We start from the raw sequence: 14,313 nt of genomic DNA on the forward strand, positions 1-14,313 counted from the left end.
CCTGAGCACAGTAGCGTTCACATTAAGGACGCATCACATATAGATGTGAATTATTTCCACATACAAAAGAGGCCTGAGCCGGATATACAAATTTCGGAATTGCATTGTTCAAACTGGGCGATTTAGCTCGGTTGGTAGAGTGGCCGTGCCAGCAACTTGAGGGTTGCAGGTTCGATTCCCGCTTCCGCCATCCTAGTCACTGCCGTTGTGTCCTTGGGCAAGACACTTTACACACCTCCTCCCAGTGCCACCCACACTGGTTTAAATGTAACTTAGATATTGGGTGTCACTATGTAAAGCGCTTTGAGTCACTAGAGAAAAGCGCTGTATAAATATAATTCACTTCACTTCACTGACATGAAAAAAATCCAATACATGTTGCTTATGGGCAAAAAAATCGAAATTGCCCTGGAGTGTGAACAAAGCCTTATATATTAAATTGTGCATATTGAACCTACAACCTGAGCTCTCTTAAAACAGATTGATCGTATACTCAAACAATACGAGACGTAGGTGCCTCCACATGCATTCTAGGAAGGCTGAAGAGAATAGGATGCCACAATACATGCCAGAAATAATATTATTAGATTTTATTTGCGAATAACTTTTCATTTAAATACATTTTAAAGTGCTACAGTACAAATAAATGATAAATGGGTTGTACTTGTATAGCGCTTTTCTACCTTCAAGGTACTCAAAGCGCTTTGACACTACTTCCACATTTACACACACATTCACACACTGATGGAGGGAGCTGCCATGCAAGGCGCCAACCAGCAACCATCAGGAGCAAGGGTGAAGTGTCTTGCTCAGGACACAACGGACGTGACGAGGTTGGTTCTAGGTGGGATTTGAACCAGTGACCCTCGGGTTGCGCACGGCCACTCTCCCACTGCGCCACGCCGTACAAACCAATATTTAACACAATACAAGCTTAGTCATCAAAGCAAATTCAACAAAAACATTATCAGTGAGGCATAACTAACACAAATCATGCAAAATAGTGATTTTTGTAACAGTATGTCTACTTATTTGAAAGAAACCTGTTAAAAAGATTTGAGTAATTTGAGCACAGTCAGCAATACCCCGATAATAATTATAAATGTGATCATAAGCGGTAGAAAATGGATGGATGGGGTGATCATTTTTGTCAGGAAAACTGTGTTGAGATATTTTCATATGGTTACATTCCTAAACTCAAACTTTGTCCAGCTTTATACCAATGTTTGTCATTATGTAGTGTAGAAAGTGAGGGCATATCTCTTAACATTAGCATTTCAATGCATGAGAAATTTGCCGGAACACATATTATTTCGAGGCTTTTGCAGGCCACGTAAAATGATGTGGTAGACCAGATCTGGATCCTGGGCCTTGAGTTTGACACTTGTGATCTAAGACAGTGGTTCTCAACCTTTTTTCAGTGATGTACCCCCTGTGAACATGTTTTTAATTCAAGTACCCCCTAATCCAGGGGTGTCAAACTCAAATACAGAGTGGGCCAAAATTTAAAACTCAACAAAGCCGCGGGCCGAGGTTGAACAAATTAATCTTTTAATAGGGACCCAAACAAGTTTTTCATTGAATATTGAACAAGCAAGGCTTATATAACTTTATAGTGACATGCAAAATTGAGTTTCAAATAATAATAATAATAATTAAAAAATATCAATGGCATATCAAATCAAATTTAAATAAAAATTGAATGCCTCTTTTGTATTTGCAGCCTTCTGAGGTAAATATTAACATTAACTTTTTCCAGAGGCTAGTACATTTGAAAATGAAATAATGAAAAAATCAACCATGCGGGCCTTTTTACTGCTCAGTTAATGTCGGGGCTCAGGTGGGTGGGGTTAGGGGGGCGGGGTTTGTTGGTAGCGGGGAAGTGGTGTATATTGTAGCGGTCCGGAAGAGTTAGGGCTGCAAGGGGTTCTGGGTATTTGTTCTGTTGTGTTTATGTTGTGTTACGGTGCGGATGTTCTCCCGAAATGTGTTGGTCATTCTTGTTTGGTGTGGGTTCACATTGTGGCGCTTATTTGTAACAGTGTTAAAGTTGTTTACATGGCCACCCTCAGTGTGACCTGTATGCTGTTGATCAAGTATGCCTTGCATTTACTTACATGTGTGTAGAAGCCACATATATTACGTGACTGGGCCGGCACGCTGTTTGTGAGGAGGAAAAACAGACTTGACGACAGGTTGTAGGGGGACGCTGAAAGCAGTGCCTTTAAGGCACACCCCCAATATTGTTGTCCAGGTGGAATTCAGGAGAATGGTTGCACCGAGAGATTTTCGGGAGGGGCACTGAAATTCGAGAGTCTCCCAGGAAATCGGTGAATGCGGTGTTACAGCGGCACCGCTGTATAACACTGGCGGGCCAGCTCTAATGTTAATTTGATATTGCCTCAAGGGCCAAATGAATTTACACGGCGGGCCAGATTTGGCCCGCGGGCCAGAGTTTGACACCTATGCCCTAATCAGAACAAAGCATTTTTGGTTAAAAAAAAGAGATAAAGAAGTAAAATACAGCACTATGTCTTCAGTATCTGATTTATTAAAGTGTATAACAGTGCAAAATATTGCTCATTTGTTGTGGTCTTTCTTGAACTATTTGGAAAAAAAGATATAAAAGTAACTAAAAACCCATCCATCCATCCATTTCCTACCGCTTATTCCCTTTCGGGGTCGTGGGGGGGCGCTGGCGCCTATCTCAGCTACAATCGGGCGGAAGGCAGGATACACCCTGGACAAGTCGCCACCTCATCGCAGGTAACTAAAAACTTGTTGAAAAATTAACAAGTGATTCAATTATAAATAAAGATTTCTACACTTAGAAGTAATCATCAACTAAAAATGCCCTCTTTGGGGATTGTAATAGAGATTGATCTGGATTCATCAACTTAATTCTAAACATTTCTTCACAAAAAAAAAGAAATCTTTATGGAACATGTCCACAACAAATCTAACTGTCAACACTGAATATTGCATTGTTGCATTTCTTTTCACAGTTTATGAACTTACATTCATATTTTGTTGAAGTATTATTCAATAAATATATTTATAAAGGATTTTTGAATTGTTGCTATTTTTAGAATCATTTTTTAAATCTCACGTACCCCTTGGCATACCTTCAAGTACCCCCAGGGGTACGCGTACCCCCATTTGAGAACCACTGATCTAAGATACTGCATTCAATTTTTCAACATAGCCCAACTATGAGTCACATCCTTTATGCTACTAGCTTGCAATGTAACCGCTGTGCGTAATTAAAGTGCGGAACAAAATAATTATAATAATGAACAAAAGTGATCTCAGCTTCTTTCTTGCAATTATTCTCATAATTTCATATAATTTAGAGGAGAACACAGGAAGCAGAAATTGTTTTTCCTCATTGTCCTTTGCAGTGACCCGAAAGTAACATTATTATAGTGTTAATTACTACCTCTGCATTCAGTCTCTAACTGATGCGTTTCTGATTTTATTTATTCAAGAAATTTTCAGGAAGAAATCATTTTGCAGGCAAATGAGGCTGTAATTATGGAGGTTTGAGGCACGCACGTAATGATGAGGCTATAGTGTGCTGATGGTATCACACGCAGTTAGGCCCGGAAAGAAAAACCTCTGAGTCTTCCTTCCTTCCTTCCCATTCTCGCCTTTGTCAGCCTCGCTCGCTCTCCTCTTCCTCTCCAGCTGTCCCCTCGCACAAACATCAAAAATGCCTCGTCAGCGCGGCATACTTTGAATCAAGCAAACGGGACGAATAATCACCACGCCAGACGACGGACACTCCAAAAAGCAACACCACCCTGGCCATATTTCCCAAAAATGACATCGGTAAATTGCCGGGGGCCCCGCCGCCGCCTGATGAAGGAGATGAATGTCTATGAATCAGCACAACGTGATCTTTTTATGGGCATTATGTGGCAAAGCTCGTCCCTCTTTTGTCGCAGGGGAATCAATCATGTAATTGCAGCAGAAAATGGAGTAATGGTTAATGAAAAGCCCAAACGTTTGTGGAATATAGATGTGTCTAAATTACACCGGCCAGCTGCTATTATGTGATGCTTTCGGAAATTGGAGCTCATGATAAAAGTCTTAAGTCATCACCATGTTGCACGTGGAAATTCAACCAAGTTTGTTTGGATTTTGAACAGAACTGGACGGCGTGGCGCAGTTGAGAGATTGGCTGTGCCAGCAACCTGAGGGTTTCTGGTTCAATGCCCACCGTCTACCCATCCTAGTCACGTCCGTTGTGTCCTTGAGCAAGACACTTTACCCTTGCTCCTGATGGGTTCTGGTTAGCGCCTTGTGTGAATGTTTGTGTGAATGTGGAAATAGTGTCAAAGCGCTTTGAGTTCCTTAAAAAGGTAGAAAAGCGCTATACAAGTAGCACCCATTTACCGTTTACCAATACCATCTTAAAAAATAACACAAATACATTTAATTTATATCTGGAGTCCACTATAATGTCACTGTTATTTGATTCTTAAACTGTGATACAAGTACCATATGCAGGCTCAAGGGAGATCAAAAATTAAAAGGAAAATATGTTAGAAATATATTCATATACATAACAAATAATGAAACACTCGTAAAAATACAATTTTATAGATTAAAATGCACATTTGTTGGCTAAAATATTAACCTCATTCACAACAAGGATCTGTGCGTGTAAGCTGATCCGTGAGCTAGCAAAAATAGTGGTATTTGCAAAAACAAAACTTGTTTTTAAGATGATAATTTTTGCCTCATCCTTCTTTTTATGCGTGAGTAAAGAATGCGTGAAGAATGCACTACCGACCTGATAGGACCTGATAAAACCTGACAAGTCTGAAAGAGAAAGAGATAATATGGTATCATCTGCTCACATATGCTACCTGGTTGTTTTTTGAACACACTGCAGATCAGTCCTAGTTAGCCCCACCCCTTAATGCTTTGGTCACACGCAGGGTTCTCACAGGAATGAGGCACAAATACAACCTTACCTACTGTATACGAATACCTGTTAACACTGCTAGCAAAAAGAGATTTCATGAAAGAAATCTTGAAAACTTGTTAAACATAAGATATTTTTTTAACTATTACAATAATTTGGAGCAGCCTTCTTTATCCTGGACCCCGTCAGATTTTATTTTTAAATATTTCTCCCACAACTAAATATGTAAATGCCTTTAAGTTAGGGCTGTCAAAGTTAGATTTTTTACCTGAAAACCGTAGCAGGTTGTTGTATGGTCAGTGATCAGGTCAATGCCTAAGTGCAAAGATGAGCGAGGAGACGCCGACTGGTGAATTTCACTGCAGAACAGTTCCGTTCAGTTCAGTTTATTCGATTTTATAGCACATTTAAAAACAACCCCAGTTGGCCAATGTGCTGTACCGACATAAGAAACATTTTGGAAAAAAAGTACATGCAGTGTCAACTTTACGTTGTAACACAGAAGGGTGAATAAAATACAATAGTAAAATTAACCTTAAAAAAAATAGCGTTGTGGTTGTGACTTGTCCAGGGTGTACCCCGCCTTCCGCCCAAATGCAGCTGAGATAGGCTCCAGCTACCCCCTGCCACCCCAAAAGGGACAAGCGGTAGGAAATGGATGGATGGAGCTTAAAATAATTGCAAAATATATCACCTAAAAATACTAAAATGTAATAATTAAATAAAAAAAATTATAAAACAAGAAATAAAACGACCAAGATATCCTGCCTAAGTGGATTTCCATACACCAAGACTGTACTTAAGATAAAACTGTCTGCAAGTTCTGAACAAATAAATGATGTGCATTCAAGTAAAACACTGAAAAAAATGTTCCTACGTGACATTTTAACAACAAAATTGCATTTGTGTCAAAATTTGTATTTTTAAACACATACAAATTTTCCATGCGAGTAATTTATTGCAATGAATAAAAATGCAAAAGTGTGATTAATCTGATCGAAAAAGGTAATTGTTTAAAAACACTTGTTTTTAATACTCATGAACATTGATGCAATACACTGTAGAAAACAAATAAATGGAGCTAGCAATGTACACATTTAACAACACAAAGGAGCTCTCTCTCCTGACACTTACTATGAATTGATTAATGTGGACTTCGACTTAAACAGGTGGAACAACTTATTCCGGTGTTACCATTTAGTGGTCAATTGTACGAAATATGTACTGTACTGTGCAATCTACTAACAAAACTTTCAATCAATCATTCGATCAATCAATCAAAAGTCAAACAGAGTTTATTTACCTAGGAAGACTCCCTACCAATTTTCCCTCCCATGTTTCATATGTGTGAGCAAATGCCAAAACTCCATGAGCATTCAGTGGCGCACATGTGAGCGCTGGCAGACATGCACACTGTTATGCGCCTATCTTTTTATTTGATTTTGTGCGCGGCCTAGATTTCTGTGCGCAGAGGACGCGTAAGCAGTTGCACAGGCGCGTACCTTAGAGCAGTGGTCCCCACCGGGCCGCAGGAGAATTTTTTATGAAAAAAAAAAAATATATATATATATCCATCCATCCATTTTCTACCGCTTATTCCCTTTTTGGGGTCGCGGGGGGCGCTGGCGCCTATCTCAGCTACAATCGGGCGGAAGGCGGGGTACACCCTGGACAAGTCGCCATCTCATCGCAGGGCCAACACAGATAGACAGACAACATTCACACTCACATTCACACACTAGGGCCAATTTAGTGTTGCCAATCAACCTATCCCCAGGTGCATGTCTTTGGAAGTGGGAGGAAGCCGGAATACCCGGAGGGAACCCACGCATTCACGGGGAGAACATGCAAACTCCACACAGAAAGATCCCGAGCCTGGATTTGAACCCAGGACTGCAGGAACTTCATATTGTGAGGCAGACGCACTAACCCCTCTGCCACCGTGAAGCCTATATATATATATATATATATATATATATATATATATATATATATATATATATATACATATATATATATATTTTTATATATATATACATATATATATATATATTTTTTTTTTTATTAAATCAACATAAAAAACACAATATACACCTACAAATAGTGTACTTACGACAAAAAACTCCCCTTTTCATGAAAAAAACATCCCTTTTTCATGACAAAGAAGAAAAAAAAAGGACACCCCCCCCCGGGCCGCGGGACAAATTATTAAGCGTTGCCCGGTCCGCGGATACAAAAAGGTTGGGGACCACTGCCTTAGAGGGAACGTTGCTCCCTACCTACAGTAGGGCAAAAACGTATTTAGTCAGCCACCGATTGTGCAAGTTCTTCCTCTTAAAATGATGACAGAGGTCTGTAATTTTCATCATAGGTACACTTCAACTGTGAGAGACAGAATGTGAAAAAAAAATCCAGGAATTCACATTGTAGGAATTTTAAATATTTTTTTTGTAAATTATGGTGGAAAATAAGTATTTGGTCAACCATTCAAAGCTCTCACTGATGGAAGTAGGTTTTGGCTCAAAATCTCACGTTGGATACATGGATGATACAGCAGAGGATTGGGAGAATTTCATGTGATCAGATGAAAACAAAATAGAACTGTTTGGTATAAACTCAACTCGTCATGTTTGGAGGAAGAAGAATACTGAGTTGCATCCCAAGAAGCATGGGGATTGAAATATCATGCTTTGGGGCTGTTTTTCTGCTAAGGGGACAGGGCAATTGATCCGTGTTAAAGAAAGAATAAATGGGGCCATGTATCGTGAGATTTCGAGCCAAAACCTCCTTCCATCAGTGAAAACTTTGAATGGTTGACCAAATACTTATTTTGCACCATAATTTACAAATAAATTCTTTAAAATTCCTACAATGTGAATTCCTGGATTTTTTTTTTCACATTCTGTCTCTCACAGTTGAAGTGTACCCATGATGAAAATTACAGACCTCTGTCATCATTTTAAGTGGGAGAACTTGCACAATCGGTGGCTGACTAAATACTTTTTGCCCCACTGTATCTCCCGTCGCTGCTGTGCTGCTTCTTGCTTGCTCTCAATGAAGGTGGACACTTCCCTTCCCTGTACCTGATCTTTCCCTGCTTTTGCTTCTTCATCTCAACTTTTTTACAGCCTCTCCCCGCAATGTTCTAAAACATGGAATTAATTGACTGGTTTCTCAATGAAATTAACACATTTTTTTCCATGAGAAACTCGAGTTTGGGGGAACATGTCGATTCGGACAGCAAGTTTTCTGCGATGGACGCGTGGGAGAAATTGAGGGTCGACATTATCTACCTGTGACAATAGGGCATGTTCTGATCAAATTAAGCGTTTCCCTGGTGTATCAACAAATTCTGAAGCAGAAGGCATTTCAGGGCCATTCAAGGTACCCAGAAGCTGCCTGTCATGATTGATGCGATGGTGCTGGGCTGTAAGCCACCAGACAGTGGCGATTATTGAACTAAATCGCAAACTGGATAACATCTTGGAGAAGCTTTCCGATTTGTGATCAGTTATTAAACTTTGATAAATTTGAGGACCAGGAACTGACAATTAAAGTAGACAAGCATTGGAATGTAGCTACTAGACCTAATCTAAACGTCCTAAGGTGTTTTTTGCCTCCTACAGGAGCACAGTTTGGGTGGCTTTTTCCCCCAATCTTTTATGAGGCACCACCAATGTTGTGAAACATCAGTCTTCTGTCCTGTCTACCGCTTGTTATACTGTTTTTTCTGTTTGTTGGACGGGTTCACTGGAAACAAATCTTGTTGTACATTTTAAGTGCAATGACAAATAAAGCATCTTGTAAAACAAGACTAGGCCAAGTTCTCCATGATTGGCCGAGAGTCCTTTCTCATCCAGCAGCTAGTTTATGTTAAGGTATGGAAAAAGTGTATTATTTTGTAACGACAAACAACACAAGCAGTAAAGATATAAGCCTACTCGCCACCTCAGAAACCGCAGTATGGAAAAATTGATAAAAAAGAAACTTTAAAGTCATAAAAAAGTGCATGTAGAAGAAAATAAAACTGCTTAGAATACAAACCCCGTTTCTATATGAGTTGGGAAATTGTGTTAGATGTAAATATAAACGGAATACAATGATTTGCAAATCATTTTCAACCCATATTCAGTTGAATATGCTACAAAGACAACATATTTGACGTTCAAACTGATAAACATTTTTTTGTGTGCAAATAATCATTATTTTTAGAATTGCCAGCAACACGTGCCAAAGAAGTCGGGAAAGTTGGCAAAAAATTGTAAAAAAGTGGAGGAATGCTCATCAAACACTTATATGGAACATCCCACAGGTGTGTAGGCTAACTGGGAACAGGTGGGTGCCATGATTGGGTATAAAAGCAGCTTCCATGAAATGCTAAGTAATTCACAAACAAGGATGGGGTGAGGGTCAACACCACTTTGTAAGCAAATTGTCGAACAGTTTTAGAACAACATTTCTCAACAAGCTATTGCAAGGAATTTAGGAATTTTACCATCTGCGGTCCGTAAAATTATCAAAAAGTTCAGAGAATCTGGAGAAACCACTGCACGTAAGCGATGATATTACAGACTTTTGATCCCTCAGGCGGTACTGCATCAAAAACCGACATCAGTGTGTAAAGGATATCACCACATGGGCTCAGGAACATTTCTTAAAACCACTGTCAGTAACTACAGTTGGTCGCTACATCAGTAAGTGCAAGTTAAAACTCTACTATGCAAAGCCAAATCCATTTATCAACAATATCCTGAAACACCGGCGGCTTGGCTGAGCCCCAGCTCACCTAAGATGGACTGATGCAAAGTGGGAAGGTGTTCTGTGGTCTGACGAGTCCACATTTCCAATTATATTTGGAAACTGTGGACATGGTGTCCTCCGGAACAAAGAGGAAAATAACCATCCGGATTGTTATAGGCGCAAAGTTCAAAAGCTAGCATCTGTGATGGTATGGGGGTGTATTAGTGCCCAAGGCATGGGTAACTTACACATTTGTGAAGGCACCATTAATGCTGAAAGGTACATACAGGTTTTGGAGCAACATATGTTGTCATCCAAGCAACGTTATCATGGACGCCCCTGCTTATTTCAGCAAGACAAGCGTTACAACAGCGTGGCTTCGTAAAAAAAAGAGTGCGGGTACCTACCTGGCCCGTCTGCAGTCCAGACCTGTACCCCATCGAAATTGTGTGGCGCATTATGGAGCGTAAAATACGACGGCGGAGACACCGGACTGTTGAACGACTGAAGCTCTACATATAACAAGAATGGGAAAGAATTCCACTTTCAAAGCTTCAACAATTAGTTCCCTCAGTTCCCAAACGTTTATTGAGTGTTGTTAAAAGAAAAGGTGATGGAACACAGTGGTGAACATGCCCTTTCCCAACTACTTTGGCACGTGTTGCAGCCATGAACTTCTAAGTTAATTATTTTTTGCAAAAAAAAATAAAGTTTATGAGTTTGAACATCAAATATCTTGTCTTTGTAGTGCATTCAACTGAATATGGGTTGAAAAGGATTTGCAAATCATTGTATTCCGTTTATATTTACATCTAAGACAATTTCCCAACTATTATGGAAACGGGGTTTGTACATCACATGCAGCTCTTGCCGTCTTGTAGCGTTAATAAAAACTACATCTACATCTACTTTATTTAGGCAGGTTGTTGTTTTTTTATTACAGTTTTGCCTTCATTCCCTTTAGCAATCAGTTGCGGCCACCCAGGAAGTCCCATATATGGTCGTACGGTGGGCAACGGCTTCAACCTGAACGACATGGTCAGCTTCATTTGCAACCGGGGCTACGAAATGGATGGTCCCCCCCGCGCGCACTGCCAGGCCAACCGCCAGTGGAGCCACCCGCCCCCGACGTGTAAAGGTGGGGAAAAAAGTTAAGTGTATTCACCCCTAACTGTCCTTTCATTTCATTCAGCCCTAACACTTTTTATTTGCAAAATCATTGTCGATTACGTGAAAATGAACTCATAATTTTTCATGGGGAAAAATATGTCAGTTTTATGAGGAAAAATGTGGAGCTTTTATAAGAATTCTGTTTAAATTTCATGAGAAATAAAGACCATAATTATATTAGTAAATATTGTTGTTATATTATAGTGAAACGTTGAAGTATTACGAAAACAAAATTATAAAATTTGCGATATTTATGAGATATCGGTTACTCTTTTAGATCATGTATTTGTGATATTGCAGGAAAAAAGTTGTATAATGTTTTATATTAAAGTCCTAATTTGACAAGGCTTCATTTCTACATGAAAATTTAAGAAATATACATAAAATTGTCCAATAACAAAAACAATATTGTCACGCTAAAAGTTTTCAACTTTCTATGATAAAATTGCGATATTTACGAGAAATTGGTTGCTTTTTTATTGGATAAAATTCATGATTTTGCAGGAAAAACAGTTTAAATTTTTATGAGAAACAAGTCGTAATCTAATAAATAAAGTTCTAATTTGACAAAGCATCATTTTATAAGAAAGACAAGATTGACGTATTATTGTATTGTAACTTATAAAATAACAAGAACAGATTTGTAACGTGAAAAGGAAAATAAGTTGCAAAGTTCAATGAGAGAATTTAAATATATAGGAGAAAAAATGTTGGTCTTTTAAAATATACTGTATCTTGTATCTATTTTATTTATGTGATCATTTGTAACATTTCAAAAAACAACAATTTAACCAAAGACTAATTCCTAATATTGTAAGATAAAAGTTTATGACCACATGTTGCAGTTGACTAGGAAGTTGGAATTTTTCAAGGAAAAGGTACAATACTGTGATGATGAAGTAAAAATGTTATAAAGTTATAATTTTATGAGAAGCAAAAGTGTAATTTTCTACGTAAACGCCGCAATATGATGCATTTGCAGTTCTGTGACAAAAGTTACTATTTTATTAGACAAGTGTTACGTTCTGTCACTGTAGAGTTGTCCTGACCACAGGATGCACAGACGGCAGGCGAAGTGCAGGTCAACATTTATTTATTAAAATAAAAAATTGTGTGGCGGGGGAGTGCGCAAAAAGGCCAAAACAGATAAAGCAAGCATAGGCAAAGCTATGCTGCAAAAAGCAAAGCAAAGACCAGACCATAGGACTGTAATATAAAACATCCTGATTGGCAACCAGGAACAGGTGTGTCCTGATTGCCAATCTGGGACAGGTGAGGAAATGAGTGCTCGGACTTAAGAACAGGTGCTGTACAGGAACTGGAAGTAAAAATAAGAGCGCTTGAATCCTTAGCACAGGAACATAAATAAAACAAAGTCCAAACTTGTCATGACAAGTCATGATAACAAGCTCATCATACGGTGGAAAAAAGTTTCGAGAAAAGTTAGAATCACAACAAAAGCAAACAAAAATCAGTTATTCGCAAAAAATTATTTTATAAAAGCATTAAAAAAATCTTCACGACGTTCTAAAAACATTTTTCAACATTATTAGGGCAATCGAGAAATCAAATCACCCACATGTCACATTTACAGTCTTTTAATCCAATATAGCAGACATAATAATAAAAAAATATATAAGACACATATTTTAGTGACCGTAGGAGCACTGGTATCATCTACTGTAGTATTGCTATTTTTAGTTATTGTAGCCAGAGCAAAGTACAAGACAAAAGTCATAATTCAACAAGGAATTTTTAGCAATTTTAAATGAAAAATCTTTCATGACAAGAAGTGTAGTTTGCAATATGTGTCCTTCACTTCATAACTCATGTTTGTTTACAACTTTGTCAAAAGAGGGAGGACAAAAGTGATCCACAAAGGTTAAATGCCAAATAACACATACCGTACTTTCGTCTCTCCGTCTCTCTCTCTCTCTGTCCCTTTGTGTTTGCTGTCCATGTGTCCCTGTCCTGTATTTACAGTGGTCAATTGCTCTGACCCTGGCATCCCGGCCAACTCCATCCGTCAGAGTAAAATCGAGCACGGGAACTTCACCTTCGGCACGGTGGTGTTCTACGACTGTAACCCGGGTTACTACCTGTTTGGATCACCTGTGCTCAGCTGTCAACCCACAGGACAATGGGACAAACCTCTTCCTGAGTGTATCGGTCAGTTACAACTATTCAAGTCCCAGAATGAAGTCGATCTGCTTCTGGTCAGTTACAACATACTCTATGAACCCTTTCCAGTTGTCGACTGCGGCCATCCCGGCTCGCCCCCGAACGGCGCCTTGCATGGGGAGAAGTTCACGTTCGGCTCGACGGTTCGATACTCCTGTCTGGGCGGCAGGCAGCTGAAAGGAGAGTCATCTCGGAATTGTCAACTCAACGGGATGTGGAGCTCCCCGATGCCCTTTTGCTCAGGTACACACTTTAAACTCTGTATGAAATATAGAAGCGGCTCATGACTTAGTGTCGTGTAAGTGATTTAAGGACATGTAGTTTAGGCTGTTTGTCCTTGGGGGGATGTGGTGCAGAACTTACCAATGACACTATCATCAGTGCCATAGTCCTTGGTCCACTCTGGGATTTTATAATTTTTTTCCACATTAACATTGTCATACACACTATTTCCTGGTTAGTGTAATGTTTAACCCAAAGAAAGTACTACCCCCCCCAAAAAAACATACAAACAGTAAGTGAAAAATACAAGAATATAGAAAAGTTACCAGAATAGAGAAGAGGATATTAAATAGTCCAAATTTGACTAGAAAAAATAGTTATTTTCAAGAATCAAGTGGGCTTTTTACAGTTTTTATCACATCAATAGAAGTGCTGAACAAATCCAATTCTCAGCCAAATTGCAGTTGTAATTCACCCCGATTCTAAATCGGTTTAAAATAAATCATTTTAAAATACATTTTCCACGTAACTTGTAACAAACGGTTTTATTATAACTTTTATACCAAATCATACAGTATATTGCGAGTTGAATCAAGAATGCATTCCGAATCGAATTGATTCATTAGTTGTTGTGAGATTCAAATTGTATTATTTAAATTAAATATTGTTACTATTATGGCCTTTGCAGCTTTTTCTTATTGAAATTGTTTTGTTTAATATTATTCTCCCACTTGATCACAGTTTGGAGACACTTTCAAGCATGAAAACTCACTAATCTTTGCAACAAAAATTGTATATTTTTGGGGGCCGTAATACGAAATTTCAAAATTGACTCTCTAGTGCCTGTGACAATTTTTCTTCGGCATGGTTGTTTTTCCGAGGATGCGTCGAAGGCGATGAACAAAACAAAGGTATGATATAATGTATTTATTAAATAATAAAAGGCTAGGAACAAAAACACTTGTGTAAAGAGAAAAGGCAAACAAAAGACGCTAGCGTGAGAGCTAGGATAAACAACTAGGAAACTACAACTGGCACGTAGGCACAAAAGAGAAAACAAAACATTC

The 14,313-nt window shown here is 38.8% G+C and overlaps 1 protein-coding gene across 1 annotated transcript in view; it reads left to right on the plus strand.

The window, feature by feature from the left end:
* Positions 1-14,313, plus strand: part of csmd3b (CUB and Sushi multiple domains 3b) — an 815,905-nt gene that overhangs the window by 747,626 nt on the left and 53,966 nt on the right. Inside the window, exons 56-58 of the mRNA XM_061908578.1 lie at positions 10,638-10,811; positions 12,827-13,012; positions 13,094-13,267. Coding sequence (XP_061764562.1) covers positions 10,638-10,811; positions 12,827-13,012; positions 13,094-13,267 — 534 coding nt within the window. The remainder of the gene's footprint in view (positions 1-10,637; positions 10,812-12,826; positions 13,013-13,093; positions 13,268-14,313) is intronic.

Source organism: Nerophis ophidion, linkage group LG08 (assembly GCF_033978795.1).
Source record: "Nerophis ophidion isolate RoL-2023_Sa linkage group LG08, RoL_Noph_v1.0, whole genome shotgun sequence".
Classification (NCBI taxonomy): Eukaryota; Metazoa; Chordata; class Actinopteri; order Syngnathiformes; family Syngnathidae; genus Nerophis; species Nerophis ophidion.